General features: G+C 38.0%; 1 protein-coding gene across 2 annotated transcripts in view; it reads right to left on the bottom strand.

Moving 5' to 3' along the window:
* Positions 1–27,452, bottom strand: part of XPOT (exportin for tRNA) — a 43,630-nt gene that overhangs the window by 12,329 nt on the left and 3,849 nt on the right. The window contains exons 1-22 of one of the 2 annotated variants that reach the window (XM_028829024.2): positions 27,423–27,445; positions 26,466–26,599; positions 21,679–21,761; positions 19,936–19,992; positions 18,579–18,648; positions 17,602–17,820; positions 16,461–16,645; positions 16,192–16,360; positions 15,244–15,480; positions 13,684–13,722; positions 13,483–13,545; positions 11,664–11,788; positions 11,199–11,343; positions 10,928–11,047; positions 10,476–10,570; positions 8,262–8,331; positions 6,059–6,297; positions 4,515–4,800; positions 2,684–2,873; positions 1,658–1,774; positions 1,370–1,485; positions 599–646 (exon numbers count right to left, since the gene is read on the bottom strand). In XM_028829024.2, the coding sequence (XP_028684857.1) occupies positions 599–646; positions 1,370–1,485; positions 1,658–1,774; positions 2,684–2,873; positions 4,515–4,800; positions 6,059–6,297; positions 8,262–8,331; positions 10,476–10,570; positions 10,928–11,047; positions 11,199–11,343; positions 11,664–11,788; positions 13,483–13,545; positions 13,684–13,722; positions 15,244–15,480; positions 16,192–16,360; positions 16,461–16,645; positions 17,602–17,820; positions 18,579–18,648; positions 19,936–19,992; positions 21,679–21,761; positions 26,466–26,525 (2,733 nt within the window). In that variant the 5' untranslated portion in view covers positions 26,526–26,599; positions 27,423–27,445. 2 annotated transcript variants of the gene reach the window in all.

The following is a 27,452-nucleotide window of genomic DNA, read 5'->3' as shown; positions in this document are numbered from 1 at the left end:
CCTGTCTCAAAAAATAAATAAATAAAAAATAGGCCGGGCGCAGTGGCTCACGCCTGTAATCCCAGCACTTTGGGAAGCCAAGGCAGGCGGATCCCTTGAGGTCAGGAGTTCGAGACCACTCTGGCCGACATGGTGAAACCCTGTTTTTACTAACAATATAAAAATTACCCGGGCATGGTGGCGGGTGCCTGTAATCCCAGCTACTCGGGAGGCTGAGGCAGGAGAATTGCTTGAATCTGGGAGGCAGAGGTCGCAGTGAGCCAAGATCATGCCACTGCACTCCAGCTTGCACTCAGTCTCCAAAAAACAAATACAAACAAAAATAAAGTAAAAAATCTGGTAGTGAGGAAGCCTACAAGATCGTGAAAACTGAATCTTGAAATTCTGGCTAAGATTTTTCACATCCTTAGTCAAACCAAAACATGTTACCCAAGACATGAAGGACAATAAATGGATACTGCTACTTTCATTCATCCCCTTTCCCCACATCCAAAAAAGTGAAAACGAAAGTTAAATTTTACACAAGATACATCTTTCAAGAACAAGATAATAACACCACACGAGATGAAAATGAAGGGGCATGGACTACAAGGCTTACCCGTTTGAGATGAATTGTTTTCAGTGTCACTGCACACTCAGATAAAGCCTGTGAAAAACAAGTTTAAGAATTTCTATATACTCAATTCTTGTTTTAGTGATCCAGCTCTTCTCTTTACTATCCTGGCCACTGCCAGGGAAATTCAAATAAATATTTCCAGAGAAATATTTAACTCCAGAGAAGGGATAGAGGAAGGAAAGGTAACAGGCAGGTGGACTAAGTGGGTTGAAGTAAAAAAAGGAAAAAAACCAAAAAAATACAAACTGTTGTTTTAACGTAGTACATTACAATTACGAAATCTAGCTTTTACCAGGTTGTGGGAAAGTGAGAAAGTGGAAATTGACATTAAATATTGTGAAGATGAGATTTGGGGAAACTATCATACAAGGAGGATCAAGTTGCCATTTCATGCTCTTAATGATTAGGGAAAACCACTAGGTGCAAGTTTTAGACTTAAAATAGTAGTAGGAAACTAATACTGAAACTTTAAAGAATGTTTGTGTCATATGTCCTTTCATGGTCCTAGAAAAAGTCAGGTGTTAAAGTTGAAGGAGCAGAATTTGTAAAATTCAGCAGTAGCATTGGGATTCAAAAAGAATTCATAAAAACTCCAGAAGGTATCATAAATCTAAAAAAAATGAACCCTGATCTGAAATCACTAAATTAAAAAAAAAAATTCAATGAAACATAATATAATCAACCTGGCATTAAAGAAGAAATTGGGAATATATGAGAGCTACACAAGGTAAACAAAGATTCCTAGGTGCTTACCAATACTGTTTGTGCATCTGCCAGGTCAAAGGTTTGTTTTAAAGGTGCTAGGAAACATGCGGGGACAATGTGCTTATAAACAAAATCAGCAAATCCCACTGGTCCATCTTTACCTCCTGTCAAGAGAATTCAAATTTTCATCTTATATATAAAAGTAAGTCAATTAATTCATCACCAGGGAAAACCAACTCCCAGTTTCTCTCTCTGTTAGGGCTACATTCCATTTCATCTCTAAGAGTTTTATGAAAGAGTTTGGGAAACGAAGGTTAAGAAATAAAATCATCTTACCCCAGAGTTCTACCAACTTTGAGAGGATGATAAAACATGTTTTCTGTGCAATTGGATCTGGATATTCAACTGCTCCTTGAATAACAGTAACCAACACTCTTTCCACATTCTCTGCACCTGAGAAGAAAAACTTTAGTTTAAGTAATTTCCAAAATTAACTAGGAAAGCAACCTGAAGTTCTCTTTTCATATACTAATGTATATGAAAAATCATTTACAGGTAGAATGGGAAAAATGAAGGGGGGAAAAAAGCATTTACAGAGTTGCCAAAATCCCTTGATTTTTATTAACTGGGCACCTAAAGTTTAAACATTAAACACTGAAAAATCAGTTGGGCGTGGTGGCTCCTGTCTATAATTCCAGCATTTTGCGAGGCTGAGGAAGATTGCTTGAGCCCAGGAGTTTGACACCAGCCTGGGCAACATGGTGAGATCCCATCTCTACAAAAAATAAGCCCAGCATTATGGCAAGTGCCAATGGTCCTGGCTACACAGGAGGTACAAATGGGAGGATAGCCCAGGAGGTGTAGGTTGCAATGAGTCGTGATCATACCACTGCACTCCAGCCTGGGCAATAGAGTGAGACCCTATCTCACATATAAAATTAAATTAAATTTAAAAAAAAAACCACCAAAAAACAGTTTGCCCTTGGTATCTTGTTCCCTGAATTTCCTATACAGAATTCTCCACAAAAATCTATACAGCTCCATTTATTTTATATTTCAAAATGGCAAATTTGCCATAAAGACTCAATTGTCAGGTCAATTCTGTAAGTAGTCATGTTATTTATATTGCTAAAGAACCAAATTAAAAAATATTGCATAAAGAAAAAGGGAACAGAATACAAATTAATTTTAGGTGCTTTACATAAAAGTGATCAATTCCCACCCTGAAAACAATAAACTGTCTTCCCATGGGACAACAAACTTCAAAATTTCTGTATTTACTTCAGTTTGCTCTTGGTCATACAGGTGTACAACAGTGACACAGACTTAAGCAGACTAATTGGACATGGCATGCGTCCCCACCTTGATTTGCTATAACTTCGCTCATCCCACTGCCTGTGACTGTTTGCAGGAAAGCAAAGTAACTCCTCCGCAACATCTGCTTCTCTAAAGCAGCAGACTGGTCATTTTCTTCTGCTGGCCGGAGCAGCACTTCAAAAATTGCATGAAGCAGGGGCATGAACATCTGTTGTAAAAATGGGGATACCTGTATCTGAAAATAAACAATCATTACTTCAGCAATTAGTAACAATACTAATATACAACTTAAAAAAACTATTTTACATAAAGCCTTTCTTTTCTATTTAGAATGCATACGTACATAATTCAGTTAGCAAATATCAATTTTAAGATAAAATCTATATAACATAAACATTACTAGGCCAGACGCAGTGGCTAACAGCTGTAATCGCAGCACTTTGAGAGGCTAAGGCGTGTGAATCACCTAAGGTCAGGAGTTCGAGGCCAGTCTGCCCAACATGGTGAAACCCCATCTGTACTAAAAATACAAAAACTAGCTGGGTGTAGTGGCGAGCGCCTGTAATCCCAGTCCCAGCTACTCAGGAGGCTGACATAGGGTTATTGCTTGAACCTGAGAGGTGGAGGTTGCAGTGAGTCAACATCGCACCACTGTACTCCAGCCTAGGTAACAGAGCAAGACTCCATTTCAAGGTGGGGGAGAAAAACCTTAAAAAATATTACTAGAAGACCCAAGATCATTCAATTTAAACCCTTTCCTACAGATTCAGATTTAGGTTAAAATTATAGACATATTTCACAATAAAATATTGCCATGGAATATTTTCAAAATTAAATTCTCAAAAAATGAATTGTTTTGCTAAACTATAAATCAGTTTATATGTCAACTCTTAGGGTTTTTTTTTTTTTTTTTGGAACAAAGGTAAAAAACATCGTTTAATAACGTCCTCAATGCTTGCTTACAAATGAACTCTTGAGTTTTATGAACTCTTGGGCAAATCCATTAACTTCTCCATGCCTCAGTTTCCTCAACTATAACATATAATCCCTATCTTCTAGGGTAGGTATGAAAATCAAGTAAGTAAATGTACAAAAAGTGCTTAGAACAGATTTTGAACATAGAAAGTACTATGTAAGTGGCCAGGTGTGGTGGCTTATGCCTGTAATCCTAGCACTTACGGAGGCCGAGGCAGGAGGATCACTTGAGGTCAGGAGTTCGAGATTAGCCTGGCCAACATGGGGAAACGCTGTCTCTACTAAAAGTACAAAATATTAGCTTGGTGTGGTGCATACACCTATAGTTCCAGCTACTCAGGAGGCTGAGGCACAAGAATCGCTTGAACCTGGGAGGTAGAGGTTGCAGTGAGTCGTGACTGCGCCACTGCACTCCAGCCTATGTGGCAGAGCGAGATTATCTCCATACAAAGAAAAAAGAAAAAAAGAAGTACTATGTAAGTATTAACAACTTTTATTAGCCAGTTTAAATGTCCTACAGAAAACTGACTTTAATACATTGAATTACTTTTAACCCTTGCTTGGGGACCCAAATTATGGTGCTTCTTATTTCTTTAGACATTTAGTACTCAGTGTACTGTTTTTATATGCTCTTCTAAAACAGCCAACTAGTTGTTTTCTTTTGCTACACAAAGCATACAGGGTCTGTTTATATTCAAACATCTATTAAGCATGACCTATGTATCAGGCAGTGTGCCAAACACCACAGATGATAAAATACATATGATCCATGATGCTCTCAAGTAATTCATTTAAAAAAAAAAAAAAAAAGAAAGAAACCCAAGGGCAAATCCAAAACATGTCTGAAGATAAGTACATCTGATCTTCAAGAGATTTTCAGAGCTCTGAAGGTTTGCGGTACCTTGAATTTGGCCGTAATCTGATTGATAAGAGGAATGAACTCCTGGAGATCTTTTGCTTCACAATCTTTGAGCATATGTTCTGAAGCAGATGGGATGAACGGAAGGACTTCTTCCTCCAGGCAAATAATCATTCGATGAAGGAAAGTACGGACTCCACTTCTGAGAATATCCTTTTGTAAGGGACAACTGAGGGCTGGCAAGAATGTCTGTAAACAGTCCAGATAAACTTCGGAACAGCCACATTGTTTCACAGTCTGCTTGTTGCTGAAAGCTTTACTGGTTCGACTATATAAGCAAAAATCAGGCAATCAGATGTAACTTTATTCTTTGAAAGCGTTATGGAGTATTCAAAAGCAACACACAACAAATTACAAAATTAACAAAACTAAATAACCAGACCTTTATTTTCCACATCACAATTACTTCCATCTTTAGTTAATATGGCTATTTGTAAACTACTGCTTCCAATTATCTTTCCAGAACAAAAGAGCTCAAATTAATTTAAATGAATGACATGGAGTTAATATAATCCTTCTAATGTGAGTCTACCTAAATGTTTTATTAAAATCCTATTGACTGGGCTGGCTATTGTGGCTCATGCTTCTAATCCCAGCACTTTGGGAGGCTGAGGCAGGCAAATCACTTGAGGCCAGGAGTTCAAGACCAGTCTGGACAACATGGTGAAAACCCGTCTTTACTAAAAATAGAAAAATTAGCTGGGTGTGGTGGCACATGCCTGTAATCCCAGCTACTTGGAAGCTGAGGCACAAGAATCACTTGAGCCTGGGAGGCGGAGGTTGCAGTGAACTGAGATCACAACACTGCACTCTAGCCTGAGTGACAAAGCGAGACTGTCTCCCACAAAAAAAAAAAAAAAAAAAAAAAGAAAAAGAAAGAGAAAAATCCTATTGACAAAGTAGACAGAAAAGAGAAAACAAATCCACTCGTTATGACTAGGCTGTACTAGGTAATCTGCAAACTACTCATTTAAATTTAGAAAACTATCTTCAGAATTATTTATACAACTTTCTAATATCTAGCTCTTGTTCTTAAGTATATTATAGAATAATTTAACTTCTAATTAGCACTCTTTACAACTTTCATGCCACTGTTTATTGTTTGTCAACAAAAAGTATGGGTAGAGGGGGAAAAAATAGCTGCTTGGATGGTCTTCAGGACACAAAACAACTAAAGAGAAACCTCAGGTTCTTCTCTTCAAGTAACCAAGACTAACCAAAGACATCCCATCCCAATATATCTTTAGTATATTAACTCTTTAGCTGATCCCCTTAAACACACAACCCATTTATACCAAAGAAGTCAGAGGGGTTAAAGATTTACAGCTGTCAAGGCAAAAATGCAAATGGTATGTAATCTATCCCCTTCTTCAACTGAATCTAACCGACTGGATTTGGAGGACAAAGATTTAGACAATTCTCTGGACTATCCAACTGTGGAAACACAAATGTGTGTGCCCATCAAACAAGTGGTTCTGTCTGTGTAGATACATGCACTTCACAGTTTTAACTGTGATCACACTTACCTTGCAAATCCAACAGCATGGTTGAGACAGTCTGCTAGAGAGGCTTGCCTTTCTTCATCTTGTGCCAGCATCAACTTTTCTAACAGAATTTTAAACTTCTCCATTAGTGGAGTCAACAAATTCCTCATTAAGGCTTGTTTCCTTTCTGCCGGGTATTCACTATTAACAATCAACACTCCAGCTGTCTCATAAATAAAAAGTTGATCATCGCTGCTCAGTAAGGACTGGTGGCCATTCTCCTAGAATGAAATTTAGTCTTACTAAAAGTTTTTATTTTTTGAGTTCCTCTCATTTAATGAGAAAACGTGCATTAGGAACAGGAAATGTAATCTATCACACCAACTCATGTATCAAATACTTACAAAGACAAATTTTCTCCCAGGACCATAGAATGAAAAGAAAACTAAATTGGAGGTCAACAGATCATGGTTCTAATTCCAGCCCTGACAAGACTCTACAAATGATCATGATTTATTAAAGTTAGCTTTCTAACTTGTTTTCTTTTGTAAAGATCTTATTTATAAGATTGTTATGAGGCTAGGCTGCATGTGGTGGCTCATGCCTGTAATCCTAGCACTTTGAGAGGCCGAGGCAGGCGGATCACTTGAGGTCAGGAGTTCATGACCAGCCTGGCCAACATGGTGAAACCCTGTCCCTACTAAAAATACAAAAAATTAGCTGGGTGTGGTGGCACACCTGTAGTCCCAGCTACTTGGGAGGCTGAGGCAGGAGAATTGCTTGAACCTGAGATGGAGGTTGTAATGAGCCAAGACCATGCCACTGCACTCCAGCCTGGGCGACAGAGCCAAGACTCTGTCTCAAAAAAAAAAAAAAAAAAAAAAAAAAAAAAAAAAGTACTAGAGGGCTACCTACACTTCTTTTAAATAATTAAGTAATAAATACATAGTAAAGCATTATTTTGCATGTGTCTGTGAGGGTCATTCCAGAAAAGATTAGTTGGTCCAAGTAGACTAGGTGGGGAAGACCTGCCCTCAGTGTTGGCGGGCACCATCCAATTGACCAGGGGCACTGAGAAAACAAATACATAAGGCGAATTGGTCTCTCTCTGAAAGCTGGACAGACTTTTCTTCTGCTGCCTTGAACATCAGAGATTTGACTCCACAAAAGTGCATTACACACAGCATTAACTGTGTGTGTAAACACTGTGCATGTACACAAGAAAGGTCCTTTCTGTATATCTGCATCTGTGAAACATAAAATTTCTTGTGATCTCAGTTCTTTGGGTGACTGCATATGTTGTAGTGACCCATTGCCATTTTTTATCAATTTCCTCAAGACTTAGGTTGTCTGTCATGGTTATTTCAGGTAAGCGCAGTTATAAAACTGAGTGGCACACAATTACTAACCATAGTGATATGCACTTACACATTTTGCTTTCTGATCTATTTCTTTATGAATACAGTTTGTCTGCTCCTGTTTTACCCATGTAACTGTCATTTTTATAACTGAGTGCTTATACTTGCAAAAGCATATGTTATTATTGCCTATTTTATTGTGTAAAGTGGACTATGAAGTGCTGTCATGTTTTTACATGTTTCTCAAATACATTCCCTTTTAAAAATGTAAAGCAATGTCTTTCAAATAATTTTTTAAAATTACTTTTTCCAGGAGTATATTTTTAAGATTTTGATCTTTCGGAATTGTGGTTTTTAGGATTTCAGGATTTTAACGCTTGGGATTATGGCCCAATCCCAACGCCAAAATATTCAGATTGACAAGCACTTAATTTTTTTTTTACCCTAAGCCTGAAATGACAGGGAAAACCTTTGATCTAGCAGTAGCAGCTGCTAAGAATGGCTAATACAATCATAGGACTAAACAGAATAATTTAGAAGTTGAATTTTTTTTCTCAATTTTTATTTTCTTTTCATTTTTAAAATTTTTAATATACTTTTCATTTTAACTTAACAGCAAGCTCATCTTTAATTTTTTCTTCTTCATAAAATGCTTCAACATTTTAACAATATATCTACCCCATGCTGCCAAATTGATCTGTCAACTCTTGATTCCTATTACTATATTTTATTTACTGTGTCAACAGAATTTTGGTAAATAGAACTAATCTTTGCACATACACCTCCCTCCACCACCCGTTTTTTTTAAATGCCCACAAAGGTAAACCTAATGGCACGTGTGGCTTAAATGATTTTTGGGTAAAATATCTTAAGAGACAGATACTTACAGGTGGAGAAAGCTCTAATAAATCTTGTATTCTATTCAAAATATCCTCAATGAAAGGATTCATTTGCTTACTGAAAAACAGCAAAAAGGAAAATCACAATTAATAACAGTGCTCAAAACAGTGGTAAAATACCAAATTCCCCCTTTAAGACAGAACTAAAAAAAAGTTCAGTTGTAGGCTAGTCACTTCTGATTAAGATTAGCTATGGTTAATTTTTAAAAATTACCTTTATCTGCTCTGTAGTGATAAGACTGTCAAAATGACTTACAATCTTATAAGCCTAATAAGGAGTAGTTTTCATTCCCCGAAAATGGTACTAGTAAAGAATAATACAGGCCAGGTGCAGTGGCTGATTTCTGTAATCCCAACACTTTGGGAGGCCGAGGTGGGAAGACTGAGCTGAAGAATTTGAGACCAGCCTGGGCAATGCGGTGAGACCGATTCTACAAAAAATACAAAAATTAGCTGGCCACTGTCACACGCCTGTAGTCCCAGGTGCTCCGGGGGCTGAGGTAGGAAGATCACCTGAGCCTGAGGAGGTTGAGGTTGCAGTGAACTGGGATCAAGCCACTACACTCCAGCTTAGGCGATAGCGTGAGACCCTGTCTCAAAAAAATAACAACAACAACAAATAATAAAAACTTTTAGTATTGAACTAAGTACTTGCCTGATGAACAGGAAAGGAAGTGGCAACATAAAATGGGGGCTGGGTGCAGTGGCTCATGCCTGTAATCCCAGCACTTTGGGAGGCTGAAGAGGGTGGATCATCTCAGGTCAGGAGATCAAGACCAGCCTGACCAACATGGTGAAGCCCCATCTCTACTAAAAATGCAAAAAATTAGACAGGTGTGGTGATGGGCACCTGTAATCCTGGCTACTTGGTAGGCTGAGGTGGGAAATTGCTTCAACCCAGGAGGCAGAGGTTGCAGTGAGTCAAGATCGCACCATTGTACTCCAGCCTAGGCAACAAGAGTGAAATTCTGTCTCAAAAAAAAAAAAAAAAAAAAAAGTCGGGGGGGGGACATCTACCTGACAAAACATGACTTGACTTGAACAGGAAGAACCAAATCTACCATAGGCACTTGGAAAATAATTTATATGTCTACTTTTTTTTCATTTCCATCTTCATTTTATTTTTTTGAGACAGAGTTTCACTCTTGTCATCCAGGCTGGAGTGCAATGGTACGATCTCTGCTCACTGCAAACTCTGCCTACTGGGTTCAAGCGATTCTCCTGCCTCAGCCTCCTCCCAAAGCTGCCTCAGCCTCCCATTAGCTGGGACTACAGGCACCCACCACCACGCCTGGCTAATTTTCTGTATTTTTAGTAGAGACCGGGTTTCATCATGTTGGCCAGGCTAGTCTCGGACTCCTGATCTCAGGTGATCCACCTGCCTCAGCCTCCCAAAGTGCTGGGATTACAGGAGTGGGCCACTGCGCCAGCCCTCCATCTTCATTTTAAATTCAGGGGGTTTGTTACACGGGCATATCATGGGATGCTGAGATTTGTGCTTCTATTGATCCAATCCCATCACCCAGATATTGAACACAGTGCCCAATAGGAAGTTTTTCAGCACTTGCCCCACTCCCTCCCTCATTTTGGAGTCCCAAATGTCTTTTGCTCCCAGCTTTATGTCTGTGTGTACCCAAAATTTAGCTCCCACTTATAAGTGAGAACATGTGGCATTTTTTTGTTTCTGCATTAATTTGCTTAAAGACCTCCAGTTGCATCCACGTTGCTGCAAAGGACATGATTTTGTTCTTTGTTATGGCTGTTTAGTATTTCATGATGTATGTGTACTGCATTTTTTCTTTCTTTTTTTTTGAGACTGAGTCTCACTCTATCACCCACACTGGAGTGCGATTGCGCGATCTTGGCTCATTGCAACCTCCACCTCCCAGGTTCAAGCGATTCTCCTGCCTCAGCCTCCTGAGTAGCTGGGATTACAGGCACCCACCACCACGCCTGGCTAATTTTTTGTATCTTTAGTAGAGATGGGGTTTCACCATGTTGGCCAGGCTGGTCTTGAACTCCTGACCTCGTGATCGGCCTCCCAGTGTTGGGATTATAGGCGTGAGCCACCACACCTGGCCTATGTTTTCTTTATCTAATCCACCACTGATGGGCACCTAGGTTGATTCCATGTCTTTACTATTGTTTTACATCAATTCAGTAATTTAAAAAACAACATATTAGCTGCAATTTTATACTTACTTAAGAGATTTGACAAATCTAGAAAACAGGTAAGCCGTCCTGCTCCGAACTTTTGCACTGGAATGCCGCAGACCTCTATGATCTAAGAAAGCCATCTAAAGAAGGAGACACTTTTACTATTTCTGCACTTTTTCAGGGGTTTTGTTGCTATTGTCATGCTACATTTTTGTTCACACCAAATTTTACATCTTAGCTCCTAAAACACAGGAACCAGGAATACACAAGTAATTCTAAACTACACACAAACAGTCCTCTGAGAACTTGTTTTAGTTGATTGGCTAATTGGGCACAAACTATCCATTTAAAAGAAATGGAGGAGGGGTTACTTTCAGAGTGTGCCAAGCATTTCTGAGAGGTTCTGATTCTGAGAAAAGTTATAGACAGAAAAATACAATGCTATCAAGTCATTAGCTGAAATCCATGTAAAGTAACAAAAAATCCAGAGTACTTACTAGTACACATGGAATGTGCTGAGGTTCAACTGTGAAAAACTTTTCATATCTAACAACAGTTTCGAAGAACTCCAACGTCACAGATGTATGCTGATAGGAACTGACTCCTGATGTTACCAACTAGAGCAGGAAAAAGTTAAGAAACCTCTTCTTATTTATTGGAACATCAAAATGCCCCAGTATTAACATATACTAAGTTCTAACAAGGAACTCCCATTAGCTTATACTGAAAACAGAAATTTATGGTCAAAATTATCTTCAGTATACTTACAGTTCGCATCATATCCTGCAAAGCACTAGCTTTTGAAACATCACCTGAGAAGTGAGCACCATGAGATACTGGAAGAGCTTCTGCCAACATATACAGCAATCTTATTGCTACTTCAACTTCCATAAACCGTGTAGTCTGCCAGTTCCTACCAAGGTATAATATGTCAGTGAGATTTAAAGATAAATTTTTCATACAGTGAATTATGCACAGGGTAAGACACCAACAAAAGTCTTTTTAATTATTAAAAAGTCATAGCAATTGTTAACTTTCCCAGGCAATATAATATATATCACAAAGGTAGAAAGGATCAAGAGAAATCAAGAAGACACTTCATTGTTTCCAGAGATACACATAAGATCTCAATAAGTAACATGGATTAGTAAGTCATATGAATCATTTCTTTTGACTCATATCAAAGAGCAAAAGAAAGAAGTAGGCTTGTTACAAAAGTAATGACAAACTTACTGCAGTGTAGAACTAAAAACTCTGCGAACAGAGGCCAACAGTAACTCTGGTGAAACTTGAGCAAGCCTGTCCAACAGTAACTTCAGTTGTTTTCTATATTCTACAAACATGGCTTCATCTTCACCCTATGATACAGGTTAAAATCCTCATTTAAAAAACTTAGGGTTGATGGGTGCAGCAAACTCCATGGTAAATGTATACCAATGTAACAAACCTGCACATTCTGCACATGTACCCCAAAACTTAAAGTATAATAATAAAAATAAATAAAAAACTTAAAAGACCTTAAAATTCATGTAAATATCCAGTTCTGTATTTTTCTGCATTTACACATTTTGTACTTTTATTTTTTGTCACTATTTATATAGAAAAACTTACTATGCTTAATAACTTCTCCCCTCTAGCTCACAAATAAGTATTTCTGCACACAGCCATAGGCCTCAAAAGCCTAGAGCCAGAAATAGTCTAAGAAGGTTAAAGGCAATAGTCTAGCACTAGAATGGGCTTTGAAATCTTGCACCTTATTTATTCTTGTAAATCAATATCCACTGTAAAAAGTGGTAATACTGTGGTATAACTGGAGATATTAAATGTTAGGAGGCTGGCACATCCCAAGTGCACAGTGTGTTGGTCATCACCACCATTGTCCTTTTACAACTCTTAAGTTTTTCAATGCCTGAAGTGGGGGAATAAAACACTTTAGAACAAAGCTTGGCAGCGAATACCATGACTGAATACCTAGAAAGCACCAATGGCCCTTGTCTGATGGGAAGCTGACCCACTCACAATCTTGAAAAAGACTTTTAACTGGAACAAGTCTAGAGCGCCTCATTTCCACTCTACCAATACAGTCTTGTGACTGGAGTTCCTCATTCTTACAAAATATAAAATGAAAGGCCGGGCGCGGTGGCTCAAGCCTGTAATCCCAGCACTTTGGGAGGCCGAGACGGGCGGATCACGAGGTCAGGAGATCGAGAGACGATCCCGGCTAACACGGTGAAACCCCGTCTCTACTAAAAAATACAAAAAAAAAAAAATAGCCGGGCGAGGTGGCGGGCGCCTGTAGTCCCAGCTACTCGGGAGGCTGATGCAGGAGAATGGCGTAAACCCGGGAGGCGGAGCTTGCAGTGAGCTGAGATCCGGCCACTGCACTCCAGCCTGGGTGACAGAGCAAGACTCCGTCTCAAAAAAAAAAAAAAAAAAAAAATATATATATATATATATATATAAAATGAAATATGATCACCAATAATACTATCAATATTTTACTATGTTCAGTGCTACAGAGTATTTGTAAAAGGGCTGTTAATGGGACAGGTGTAGTGGCTCACACCTGTAATCCCAACACTTTGGGAGGCTGAGGCAGGCAGATTACTTGAGGCCAGGAGTTTGAGGCCAACTTGGCCAACATGGCGAAACTCCATCTCTACTAAAAATACAAGAATTAGCCGGGCATGGTCGCACGTGCCTGTAATCCCAGCTACTCAGGTGGCTGAGGCACAACAATCACTTGAACCTAGGAGGCAAAGGTTGCAGTGAGCCGAGATGGCACCACTGCACTCCAGCCTGGGTGACAGAGTGAGACTCTGTCTCAAAGAAAAAAAAGGGGGGGAGTTGTTAATGGATAAAATATCAAAAATGAAGGATTAAGAGGCTTCTATTAATTTCACCCAAGGTTGGTGTCAATAAAAACAGACTAATTTTTCAAGAACTTCAAGTTTTAAAGGGCCCTGAAACAATAAAAACTTGAAATATTAATTTGATATAAGTAAATAATAAAATTAAAACTCCTTTCTCCTCAACAAAAAAAATTTCTTACCTCATTTTCAAAGTTGTATTCTTCATCGTAAGTCAATTTTTTCATAACGGCCAACATGATTGCCTAAGAATAAAATTGAGAATAAAAGAGTTTTTGTCAGTCTCCTTCTAATTTGATATAATTTGAAATTAAGCTACATTTCAAGGCAAATTACAGACTAAGAATCTATCATTGGTTTAAAAGAAGCATAAAGTCAATTACCTCTACATTAGCTTTTTGCTGATCCGAGAGCACTGTAAGCTGTTAAAAAGTAAGCAATAACTTATTAGGTTTTCTAAAGTTGTACCTGCATATCAGAACATTTTTCTAATCAATTAAGACCTTTCTTTTTTTTTTTTTTTTTTTTTTTGAGACAAGGTCTTGCTCTGTTGCCCAGGCTGGAGTGCAGTGGCACAGTCATGACTCACTGCAACCTCCAACTCCCTGGCTCAAGAGATCCTCCCACCTCACCCTCCCACAGGAGGGTGAGACCACAGGCGCGTGCCACCATGCTTGGCTGGTTTTCTTTTTATTATTTATAGAGATGGAGTCTCTCTATGTTGTCCAGCCTGGTCTCAAACTCCTGGCCTCAAACAATCCTCCCACCTCAGCCTTACCAAGTGCTGGGATTACAAGTGACAGCCATTATGCCCGGCCTCTAATCAATTAAGATCTTTGAAAACATGCACACAACTTTTTTGGAGGGCAGTTTAGCAGCAGCTGCCTATATTTAAAATGTACCTAACCTAACTTAAGATCAAGTAATGCCACTTCTAGTAAGTAACTTGACATGTAGACAAAGACACCTACAACATATTCTGCAAAAAAGGTTTTTAAACAAAGCCAAACAAGCCTACAAAACCATTAGGAGTTGTACAATGGGATTACCAGTAGTGATCATACCTTTCCACACTGCTGCATAAAATTTCTTAAAGTATACATAAAGATACATGTTATGTTTACTACAACAAAACAGAAACTAAACTCATTTGGGAAGGTATTTTAAGCTTGACTTGATTCAATTAATTCAATGTAAATATACAGAAATGACTCTTTCCATTTCTCCATCTATAATATGGAGACTAACACCACCTACAAGTTCTTTCTGGAAGTGGGGGACACTTTAATCATAAAAAATTGTTGCCAGGCTTGGTGGTTCACACCTGTAATCACAGCGCTTTGGGAGGCTGAGGTGGGCGATCACCTGAGGTAGGGAGTTTGAGACCAGCCTGACCAACATGGAGAAACCCTGTCTCTACCAAAAGTACAAAATTAGCTAGGCGTGGTGGTGCATGCCTATAATCCCAGGTACTCGGGAGTTGAGGCAGGAAAATCGCTTGAACCTGGGAGGTGGAGGTTGTGGTGAGCTGAGATCATGCCATTGCACTCCAGCCTGGGCAATAACAGCAAAACTCTCTCTCAAAAATAAATAAATAAATGAATAGTATATGAGAAATGAATGATGTACATGTAAATTAAAATAACAAACCATGCTTATTAAAATTTCAACAGTATTCACAAAGACAGGTTCAAAATAAAAAAATAACCTAAACCTATAACTACCTCTGAAGCTGGTTAGTCTACTGAATTTAGAACCTGAAACTATTTCCTGGCCAATTCTTTTTTTTTTTTAAGATGGAAATACATTAGTATTTAACAGTAAATATCTTTTAAGTAGTAGAATTATGGGTATTTTCTCATTTTTAATTTTTCCATATTTTCCACTTCTCCATGGCTCCTTTGTATTATGTACTGAGCAAAAAGAATAAAACAAAAACTTACCTGTTTCAAAATATGAAGATAATCATAACAAAATCCAATAATATTAGAAGAAATATCGTCATCCTCATGAATTAGTAGCTGCAACATCAGTGCCACTTTTGTTTCAATAGCTTGTAGTGCCTCTTGAGCATTCTTAATATCCCCATTCTTAATTAATTTACTCCAACTAACTATTAATGACTGTCCCATTCCATTTACCAGCTTAGAAAATCTGGCCAGGAAGTCAACATCTTCTTCCTATAAGCAATGAAGACACATTTCTGTTTAAAACTGCGTGCCCAAGCTAAGAGGAAAAACTGAACTTTAGTATGAATCAAGTGCTAATTACAGGATTCAATTTTAAAGTGACATTATATATTTAACAATTCCAGGCTGGGCATCGTGGCTTATGCCTGTAATCCCAGTACTCTGGAAGGCCAAGGTGGGTGGATCACCTGAGGTCAAGAGTTCGAGACAAGCCTGGCCAACATGGTGAAACCCCGTCTCTACCAAAAAAGTAAAAAATTGGCCGGGTGTAGTGGTGTGTGCCTGTAATCCCAGCTACTCGGGAGGGTGAGACAGGAGAATCACTTGAACCCGGGAGATGGAGGTTGCAGTAAGCCGAGACTGCCACTGCACTCCAGCCTGGGCAACAGAGCGAGACTCCATCTCAAACAACAAAACAAAACAAAAAATCTCAATTCCACTATGAACAAGTTGTGTGAGCATCTCCTGAGTTTGTGAGAAATTTGCAATTCCAGGCTTTCAAGTTTAAGAACTGGTATAACCTATTTTCTAAGGAGAATGCTACTGAGAACATTTTGGCTAGATGCAGTGGTTTATATTATAATCTCAAGGAGAGTTTATAACATTTAGAAGAAAAAAAAAACTAACATTATATTTAATTTAGTACCTATCCCAGTTTGTTCTAACAACTTTATATATAGGTTTTTATATAAATTTACCAACCTGGTCAATGCTGAAAAACCCAGCAGACTGTAATACTTGACACAAAGATTCTACTAGTTTCATTTTATCAACAGGGTCCATTCCTTTATTTACAACTTCAAATAAACAGTCACATGCTTCTTCCCGTAGAACTTCTATTGACATATGACCTAGCAGCATATTTATAAACCTGGAATGGGAAAATAAAATTGTTGTAACATTTTCAAAGTCATGAGTTTTAGATACTGTATTTTACAAGTTTATGCTATAAAAATAATAGGCATACTTACCTATCATTGGCTATAAGGGATAAGTCTATCCAAGAGACATAAGCCCCAACTACTTCAAGGCACTGACATGTCACTTCAGAATTAGTATACTGATAATTTTGTAATATTTGGTACCATGATTCCACCAGATTTGGAATGCACTGTTCCCTCATGGTATCTTTTATGAGAGTATTCCTACGAGCCTCCTAAAATACAAAACGCCAAATGCACACATTACCTTACAAAATGTTTGATAGCTGAATATACTTGCACAGAGTAAACTTGCAGGCTTGTTAACACATTCTCTACCAGTATTTCCTATTTACAAGCTCTAAGCTCATATCCTGTGATTCTTTGTATTTCCTCTTTCTGTTCTACTCCTCAGTGTCAATTTCTTAGTAAATACAAACTATAAATAAGCATTGCTTAGAAATCTTAAGCATGTTTTAAGGTATTTCTCAATACAGTAACAAAGTACTTATACTATGTGATGAAGAATACAGAAGCAACAACATTGACAACTCCTAAACAATGCTTCTTCCTTGCTCAGGGACTATATAGCAGTATTAAATAGAGACTGCCTTTCTCAACAGATTCATAAAAGAAAATCAACTTGTGTATGTCGCTATGGTATTTGCCTAGTTAAAAAAAATTTAGGCTGGGCGCAGTGGCTCATGCCTGTAATCCCAGCACTTTGGGAGGGCAAGGTGGGCGGATCACCTGAGGTTAGGAGTTCAAGCCCAGCCCGGCAAAACCCCATCTCTACAAAAAATACAAAAATTAGCCAGGTGTGGTGGCATGTGCCTATAATCCCAGTTACTTGGGAGGCTGAGGTGGGAGAATTGCTTGAATCCGGGAGGCGGAGGTTGCAGTTAGCCAAGACTGCGCCACTGCACTCCAGCCTGGGCAACAGAGCAAGACTTCGTCTCACAAAAAAAAAAAAAAAAAAAAAATAACGCAATACTTTAATTTCAGTATACCTCTGGAAAAAAAATAACCAAGTTTGAGTTCCTTCATAAAATACAATCCAAAACATTAAGTAAATTTATAATTATATAACTTAAGAAAGTTTACCTCAAGAAAGCTTTCTGCTCCTTTTAGTATGTGCCAATTATCTCCTACAAAACTTAACATTAAATATAAAAAATCCATGGTTACTTGCCTCTGATGTATGCACCACATCACGATCCACCAACTCTGAATCAATAGCCATGAGGATTCGCAGGTACAGATCTACTCCCCTTGGATTTAGGTCCACTACTGAGAGAATGTCAAAAAAAAACTTGGGCCACTTAGTGAGATACTCTGTAACAAAAAGCAAGGCGAAGACTTGGGCGGCTTTATTTCGTATAAAGGTCTTCTCTGGTTGGGGATTCAGCATCTGACAGAGAAACAGTCCATAAAATTAAATGTAAATTGAAAAGACCCAGAAACATGTTGTCTTATTAAAAGGCAAAGCTTCATCAAATGTCAACATGGCTCAGATAAACTATGCAACAAATATTCTTCAAAATTATTTTGATAATTATGATTTTCAAAATTATCAAAAGTATTTAAGTGATTGGACAGATGAAGAACAATTAAATGAACCATTAAAGGCTGTAATGGTTATTCCTCATTCTTACACTTTGACAGAAAAGTTTCATGTGCAGAGTTTTAATAGTTCCTATCATTTCTTCTAAGAAAAAAAATTGTTTTTCTTCTGTCTACTTGCTCTTTAAGGAAAATAAAAACTCTAGCTACACAGCTGCTTTACGTGTTAAGATTAGCTAAAATTAACTGAAAAGAACTCAACTGGCCCTTTATAAAGGGCTCTTGTGGAGAGCCTGTCCAGGAGGGCTCACCTTTAAGAGCCAAACAGAAAGCAGAGTTTGTCAAGTAGTGAAAAACAACTACATTTTAAAACCAAAGTTTCCACAAGGTATCATGGAAGCTATGACCATTTCAGTCATTGATATAATTATTAAATTATTGCTAAACTCCCACTTCCATGATCTTTAAAACCAGCACCTTTTAAAAAAGCTATAAAATCAAATGGAGGAACACTGATCAAAATCTTTGAGGTAAAGTTCCAAACTCTTGCAAAAACAAGTTTAAATATCTAGTAATTTGAGGTACTGAATGAAATTACGATTTTACCTGAGCTTGCAGCCATGATATGAGCGTCTCCCTAATTAGTTGTTGTTGAACAGTGGTTAGTTCTGAGTATCTGTTCAAAATAGAGAAGAAAAAGAATAATGGCTATATTTGGTATCTATAGTTGTGAAAAATAACAGCCTCAAATATTTAAAAGGGAAAATTTGTATAGCTCTCAATTATCTAAAGTTTCCTAACATAAACTGATAATGCCACTCATCACTGCTTTACAGATAAGGACGAGAGTGGCAGGTAGGATATCAATATCAATCTTTAATTTGTGATTCTATTCATGTTGAAACAAATGACGGCTACACAATTTTTCAAAAGAAAGTATGTTTTGTGGTCTGTGATCTACAGAATAAACCAACAGGTGAACTAGGAATCCTCTCAGTACTGATTCGTTATTTGGATTAATTAGTAAGTCAGAGATTCTGAACACAAGCGCCCATGCAGTCACTTAACTCTGAGAGCTGTCGTGTAGAAAAACAGGCCTGGTGTTACCAGATATTCTGACTTTTCCAGAAAAGCTGGAAATCTAGATTTTTCTGTGAAATGTCTGGATTTTCATTTTTTTTTTTTTTTGAGACAAGGTCTTGCTGTGTTGCCCAGGCTTAAGTGCAGTGGTACTATCATGGCTCACTGAAGCCTCAACCTCTTAGCCTCAGCTTCCCCAGTAGCTGGGAATATAGAAGCAGGTAGCCACACCTGGCTAATTTTTTTAAAAAATTTTGTAGAGATGAGGTCTCACTATGTTGCCCAGGCTGGTCTCAAACTCCTGAAGTTCAAATGATCCTCTTGCCTTGGCCTCCCAAAGTGCTGAGATCATAGGCATGAGCCACTGCGCCCAGCCTTGGATTTTTATATGTAACCAACAAACTCAGCACTTTTTAAATTTTTGAGATGGAGGCTTGCTGTCACCCATTCTGGAGTACAGTGGTGTGATCCTGGCTCACTGCAACCTCCGCCTCCCGGGTTCAAGGAATTCTTGTGCCTCAGTCTCTTGAGTAGCTGGGATTACAGGTGCATGCCACCACATCTGGCTAATTTTTGTATTTTTCGTAGAGATGGAGTTTCACCATGTTGGCCAGGCTGGTTAGTCTCAAACTCCTGACCTCAAGTGATCCACCGGCCTCAGCCTCCCAAAGTGCTGGGATTACAGGTGACAGCCACCGCACCTGGCCAACTCAGCACTTTTAAAACACTCTGGGATACATCAAAACATATCTATAACCTGGATATAACATATACACTGTCAATTTATAACCTGTATTATGGTTTCCTTAAGGAAGAAAAACATTAAATTAAAAAAATGACCTCTCCCTGCAAATCTGAGTCAAAACAGTGAGAAAAGCCTTACTTGTATTTAACTTGATGTTCCAGTACTTGAAAGCAGAAAAACTTTACATGATCATCACTGAAAAAGAAAAAAAGAAAATGAGATAAGCAGAATATGAACTGAGGAAAAGAAATCGAAGGCAAAATAGTCATGAGTAGCACAGCAGAAAAGTTTCTCAAACTAGACCTTCGGCTTGTTTCATACTTACTGGTCTCATTTTATGACATTAAAATCCATTTACTTAAAAAGCTATGAGAACTTTAAATATTATACAATATTTAAAATTTCCGTTAACTCTGACAAGCAAAAAATTACCAAAATATTAAGATGCACCTTGAATACAGTGCTTTGTAAACAGCAAACCATCCCCTTAAATTCCAGATATTAAGATTCCTGGAACAACCCCTTCATTTTACAATAACAGGTTAGGTGTAAAATGACAAATGGCAGAACAGCCAGAGTCTGAGTGAAAGTAGAGATGGTCATCCAAGTCCTGCTTAAAATTAAACCCCAGTAGTTCTATTGTAGCCAAATCCAAAACAAGCAGGGCCACATGGACTGTCAGTCCAGCTTCAAAGTTTTCATATAGGAAACTAAATTACAAATATGGTACCCTTGCTTATAAGATGGGGGCAAAAGTTAACATACCAATTACCCACTTCCAATTGTCTTTCTAGGGGAGTGACAGAGTTGCAGTAAGCCAGCTATAAACACTGACAAAGATCCTTTAGGGACCAACAATCTGCCAATGAAGTGAGTATAAAAGAGTTCCTATTTCTGTAAAAAGTTAGTTGAATGCTTTAGAAAGATTTCATAGAAAGCCACACTGCAGAAGGAAAACATCTTGTATATATTTGACATGGCCTACATAACCAGAAAACTCGAGAGACGGGGACAAATATCTTAAAAATCTATGGATCGTCACTCATTGTACAGAGACCCATGCTTGAAATTGTAGAGGATGGGTTATAGGTGTGACCAACCTACAAATAAAGTGAATGCTAGTTAGTATACAAAGATATAGACTGTGGTCCAATATCAAAAGATTGGTCACTGAATGATTATATACTTAAGTTAAAATTAAAAAGTAAGATACAGGCCAGGCACGGTGGCTGACGCCTGTAATCCCAGCAATTTGGGAGGCCAAGACGGGCGGATCACGAGGTCAGGAGATTGAGACCATCCTGGCTAACACGGTGAAACCCCGTCTCTACTAAAAAAAAAAATACAAAAAACTTAGCCGGGCATGGTGGTGGGCGCCTGTAGTCCCAGCTACTCAGGAGGCTGAGGCAGGAGAATGGCGTGAACCCAGGAGGCGGAGCTTGCAGTGAGCCTAGATCGCGCCACTGCACTCTAGCCTGGGCAACAGAGCGAGACTCCATCTCAAGAAAAAAAAATAAAATAAAATTAAGATATATGTCATTTACAGTAACTTTCTTTACCAATGTTTTAGAAAAGCAGTTATCACTCTCAATTATGATAAGGAAGTTTTTTCGGCACTTTATTCCAGCTGGGATCTGGTCACAGGTACACAATATATGGCAAAGGATGGTTTTACTGAAAAGTTAATTCTGAAATGGCCAAACTGTTGGTTTACTGCTTTTCTCATTTCTACATGGAATGACTATATGTTAATGACTTTGCAAAAAAAAAAAAAAAGTCATAAAATGTTTTTATGAAAACACTTTCCAAATACAGGTAAATTTAACAGTCCTGTCATGCCCATAGAAATTTAAATTGTCATGCAAATTTTGTTTTAATTACCTATATGTCCTCTGGGCTAGAGCTTCTGCACACACCTGCCAGGCATCTGGGGAAATCTTTAACTGCTCAAAATAGGCCAGGGCCTGTAAGATTGCAAAACAAAAAAATGCATTTAGAATAAACAATCTCAATGCCCTGCTAATACTAAACAAAATATTCTGAGAGTTGCAAACCTATAACAAGTCAGTAAACTTAATAGAAAAACAGCTAAAACATTAAATACAGGCTTCCGAACATATGCAACTTAGGGGTCATTCCTAAAAATAGGTTAAATAAATATAAATTCCATCAGTTAGATAATCAAACCTGTTTTTTTACAGCAGCAGCAACACAAAAATGCCCCACAGACTTCACTGGGTTATTATGAAGAATGAGAGCAAGTGCTTTGTCAACTGCCATACTACTGAGAAATTGCAGAGGATGAGTTAAGGGTGTGATCATTTTAAAATATGCAATTATAAAATGGCATATAAAGGGCACTTTTCCTATTTAATAGCACATCTGCTATTAAAGCGGTGATTATAAAAGATAAAACATACTGTGTACCTTATCTGATCTACTGTTACAGAAAAGGAGAGTATTTCAAGTCTTTAATTATACCATGTAAGTTTCCTAAAGAGATTAAAATTAGAGTACAAATGCATGATATAAATTTTGAAAAATATTAAGTAACTGAAAAGGTCAAAGCTTGAGGAAGTTTCTTATCTCTAAGTTTATGAATTCAGGGCCTTGTAATTGCAAGTAACAGTGCCAACAAGGAGTACTCTAGAATGGATGCAGCACAAAGTCCATATGCTCTCTACCAAACTGTTGGGAAAATGGGAGTTACTTCAGGCACTCTTCCCATCAGCATGTTGCACCAGATGCAGGTTTCACACATGGTAATGGACAAATAGTAGGGAACGTCTTGTGAAAAGTATCTCCAACAGACAAGAAAATTGCACAGCAACTGGAAACACTGCTAGATGATTTGACACCAATTATGTACTGATACAAAACCTGACATGAGGTAAAAGAAACATAAGCCTTAGAGAAACCTAATTTCAACTGGTAAATATTTTTAAAACGGTGGTGTCTCCCACTAGTTATGAAATCAGTTTATGGGTACTGAACAATTTTTAAAAATGAAATAGAGAATATTAGATATTCTGACTGTACCCTAGCAAGAATATTACTTTCTGTAACTTGTTTTAGTTATTTACGTGTATATGTACATATAAATATATACACACACACTGGGTCATCAAGATATAAAGTTATTTTTTTCTTTGGGTTACAGATCAAAGCCACTGTATTTATACTTAGGTGATAGTTTCCTATACTATGTAACTGTATGAATGAGAGAATGGGTTTTCATACATGGTCTCAATGGCTGCTCCCACTGACAGAAGACCAGGTAAATGAAGGTGATCAGGTGAAGATCACCAAATATAGTATTAAATATGTGGTATAACAAAAAAATACATTTGGGCTTTGCAGCCAGTTGCTGGCTCAGAGCTCTTAAAACTCTTGGGATTTCCCGAGCAACAGGACTGTCTTTTGTAATTTATAATGAGCCCCTTTGGGCCAGGCACAGCAGTTCACACCTATAATCCTCAACACTTTGGCCAAAGTGGGAGGATGACTTTAGGCCAGCAGTTCAAGACCAGCCTGGGCAACATAGTGGGACCCTGTCTCTACAAAAAATTTAAAAATTAGCCAGGAGTGGTGACATGCATCTATAGTCCCAACTACTTGGGAGGCTAAGGTGGAAGGATCGCTAGAGACTTCGAGGTCAACAGAGCTTATGTTAATGAGGTAACTTGCTGTGGGAAACCTAGACAGCCTCAGGATAGGGCTGGTTACCAGAAAGATCAATTTATTAAAGTGTTGGAAATTTAAGCCCTAACTACCAATCTCTGGGAAGGGGAGAGGGGACTGACGATTCAACTCTATAAAAACTCTTGAACTTCCAGGTTGGCAAACACATCGAGATGCTGAGAGGGTGGTGTTCCTAGAGAGGACACAAAAGCTCTGTGCCCCTTCCCCTATACTTTGCCCTATGCATCACTTCCATGTGGCTGCTCATGAGGTGTATCCTTCATAATAAATCAGTACAAGTAAGTCAACTGTTTTTCTAAGTTCTGTGGGCTACTCCATCATCAGAAATATGAGAGGTTCTGGACTCGACTGGTGTCTTAAGTGGGGGCGGTTTGTAAGACTGAGCCCATAACTTGTGGGATGTGATGCTAATCCTGCTAGTGTCAGAAATGAATTGATTTGTAGGACAACCAGTTGGTGTCCACAGAATCAGAGAGTTGGTTGTTGGTATTGGAAAACAGCCCAGAGTAAATAATGTCTCTCTTTAGAAGTTAAGACTATAAGAGCACAGGCAGCGATAAAAGATACTACTAGCTTAGTTGTTTCTAACAGCAGTCCATGAAACACAGGGTTTCCTTTAGGAATATCTCAGAGGCCAGGGGACAAGGTAGAAGTTAATCATGTATGTTGCACTATCACCTAATATTTCACTTACAAAAGAGGGGAGAGGTGGTTTCAGCTGCTAGCAATGTCATGACATACCCTTTTCTTTAAATAGTAACAGGTTTTAAGCCAAAGACGAGTGTTTTATTTTTTAAAAAGTTGGAGGCTGGGCATGGTGGGTCACGCCTGTAATCCCAGCACTTTGGGAGGCTGAGGCGGGGAGATCACGAGTTCAGGAGTTTGAGACCAGCCTGACCAACATGGTGAAACCCTGTCTCCACTAAAAATACAGAAATTAGCCAGGCATGGTGGTGTGCGCTTCTAATCCTAGCTACTCTAATCCCAGCTGAGGCAGAAGAATCCCTTGAACCTGGGAGTTAGAGGTTGCTGTGAGCTGAGATGGCGCCATTCCACTCCAGGCTGGGCAACAGAGCAAAACTCTGTCTCAAAAAAAAAAAAAAGGGCAGTGGAAGGAGAGGAGAGATAACCTGGAAGTTTTTAGTTTTTAAACAAAGCCTCTGTATTCTGAATCTATGCATTACTAACAATTAAAAAAACAAAATTCTACGACACTGACAAACAAGTCCTAGCTTTCACCACCTAGTTCTACCCCATACCTTTTCTCTAATGGTTTATTGACTCTATGTGACAAGAGTCAGTTCACTTTTATTGCCCATGTGAAAAACAGAGAATTACAGATAGACAAGTGAGCAACTAGGGTTGGCAGACAGTCATTCTTCTCACCACCAAACTGAATTAAGTTTCCACTACTCCCGAACTGCAACAAAAGGGCTGTCAGAATTCACTTTCCTTAAGATTTCTTCCCTTTCATCCGAATAAATTGTTATTCAGATTGGCTAAATGGATACCGAATTATGCCTGGAACTGGATGCTTAAAACGCGTCTGTGACAGAACCCATTTTTATTGACAAAAAGCAGAACTTCTGTATTAAAACCACTAATAATGCATTGGTTTTAATTTTCTGAAAAAGAAATCATGGTACATTTTAAAAAACTGGATGCTGGAACTTAAGAAATGAAAGATTTCAAGAGGCACATAAAAATAACAATAAAGGCCATTTAATAACTAAACATACAGTCAAAGGCTTTTAATTATAAGCATGCAATAGCAAGCTAGACTAAAGGTAAAGATCTATGATGCTTCAACTACGTTTGAAAGTAGGTAGCATAAAACCCTATGGCAAGAAAGATTTGTTTACACAGAGAAGACATGGATTTTAAATGTCTTTTGATGTCCTAACTTGTTTGATAGTTTTCTTGTAATTAGCCAGATACTTAAATCTCAATTCCTATTATTTTCCTGTATCTGAAGGGCTACTTATTTAGTAGCAGAGACATGCACATGGTACTATATTAGAAACTAGTTGGGGTTTTTTTTACTGCTTTAAAAGATTTTTTTCTTAAAGTAAGAATAAAAAATGCGATAATATTTAGTGAGATTGTTAACCTCATTTAGCTCATTTATAGAAAGTATTCTTTGCTATGAAAAGTAAAAAGAAAATGCTTCTTTCCTTTCCACTTACCCTATACTTCAGAATGCCCACATGTATTTAAAAAAAATTAATTATAGGCTCATTCTTTATATTCTTCTATCATTCAGCTATAGTCATGATTATAGTTGTAGGCTACATTAAATTGTTTACATTTATCCAACTATCCCAGCACTTTATAATGGATTCTTGTCATGTAATCATTTTACTTAAGACATAACCTATCATAACTGCTTATTTATGTCTGCCTAGACCATATAACAAGAATGTTAAATATCACTAATGTGGCCGGGCAGGGTGGCTCATGCCTATAATCCCAGCATTTTAGGAAGCTGAGGCGGGCAGATCGCTTGAGCTCAGGAGTTCAAGACCAGCCTGGGCAAGATGGTGAAACCCTATCTCTACAAAAAAATTAAAAAAAAAAAAAAACCATTAAGGTAAGTGTTAAAACAGCTTGTATAGATCAAGCCAAGCATTGAGAAAATAAAATACACATGTCTGCTTCTATGGAAAGTCTCTCAAACGAATCCTTTGCATTACAACTTTTAAATAATTAGAAATAATGACTGATGTGGCATAAAGATCCGCCTTGAATCATATGAGATTTTAATACTTTTGTTTGGCCAGGTAAACAGAAAGTAAATCATAATACTCACTGTTTCTATATTCAAAATATATTCAAATATCTCAAATTTTTTTGTTTCTGTTCATTTCTACCCAAAGTAGACCTTTGCCAGGTACATTTTTATTCAAGTCCCCTAATGCCAATCTGTGGTGACATGGTTTAAAAAATGATTCAGCAGAGTAACTTACCCTTTGTCTAAAGTCTGAATCAGCATTTGGATTTAGCCCTAATAGAGCCTGTTCATCCATCCTTGCTGCTATACTTGGAGTTTTCTGGTTACAATAGGCGTGCCCTCTGATCCCACAGAAGAATTTATAAACATCTGCCACAAAAAACAAAGTTGAAAGAAAACATTACTTGATAAACAAATAGATGCTTATCCCGAATAACGTAAATGGATAAAATCATGCAAAGAAGCTTAAATGTTTAAAGAACTTCTTTTGGAACTTATTTAAATCACAATGAAAAGTTAGAGCCTAATTCTCAGAAAAATGGGCTCTGCTAACTACTCCATTAATGTGTAATTTCTAAAAATCTTAAAGTATGCCATTAAGGTCCTCAAGCTTTTTTAGTCTTCAAGATCTTCTTAATAAGGTATAGAAAGTAATCATTTTCTACTTTAAATAGTAGATGCACCTAATTTATGCAGTATTTTACTTATCTCTGGTACTTAAAAATGCAATTGTGCAAGTGCAGTTAAGTATAAAAATGACAAAACCTATTTTATTACAGTAATTATAATACTTTGTCTACTTACAGATACCAATATCACAAACCTTCTTTAAAACATTAGAATGGCTGACCTCAGAGTTCAATATCCTTTGGAGTGTTTACTAAATACCACAACAGAAGTCTAACGAAAGGAACTTCAGTCATTCAGCTTTTGAGCAATGGACTTAGTTTTGCATTTTATAGATCTCTGCTTTTGCCAGCCAATTCTAGAAATTTCAAAAAAAAATTTTCAATACTAGATACAAAAACCCACAAACCAGCCAGGCACAGTGGCTCACACCTGTAATCCCAAACTTTGGGAGGCCGAGGTGGGCAGATCACTTAAGGTCAGGAGTTCAAGCTAGCCTGACCAACATGGTGAAACCCTGTCTCTACTAAAAAGACAAAAATCAGGCAGGCGTGGTGGCACACACCTGTAATTCCAGCTCCTCGAGTGTCTGAGG

This window comes from Macaca mulatta, chromosome 11, assembly GCF_049350105.2.
Source record: "Macaca mulatta isolate MMU2019108-1 chromosome 11, T2T-MMU8v2.0, whole genome shotgun sequence".
NCBI classification, from domain to species: domain Eukaryota; kingdom Metazoa; phylum Chordata; class Mammalia; order Primates; family Cercopithecidae; genus Macaca; species Macaca mulatta.
Note: the sequence above shows the minus strand (reverse complement) of the source record. Positions and strands in the feature narration are given on the sequence as shown.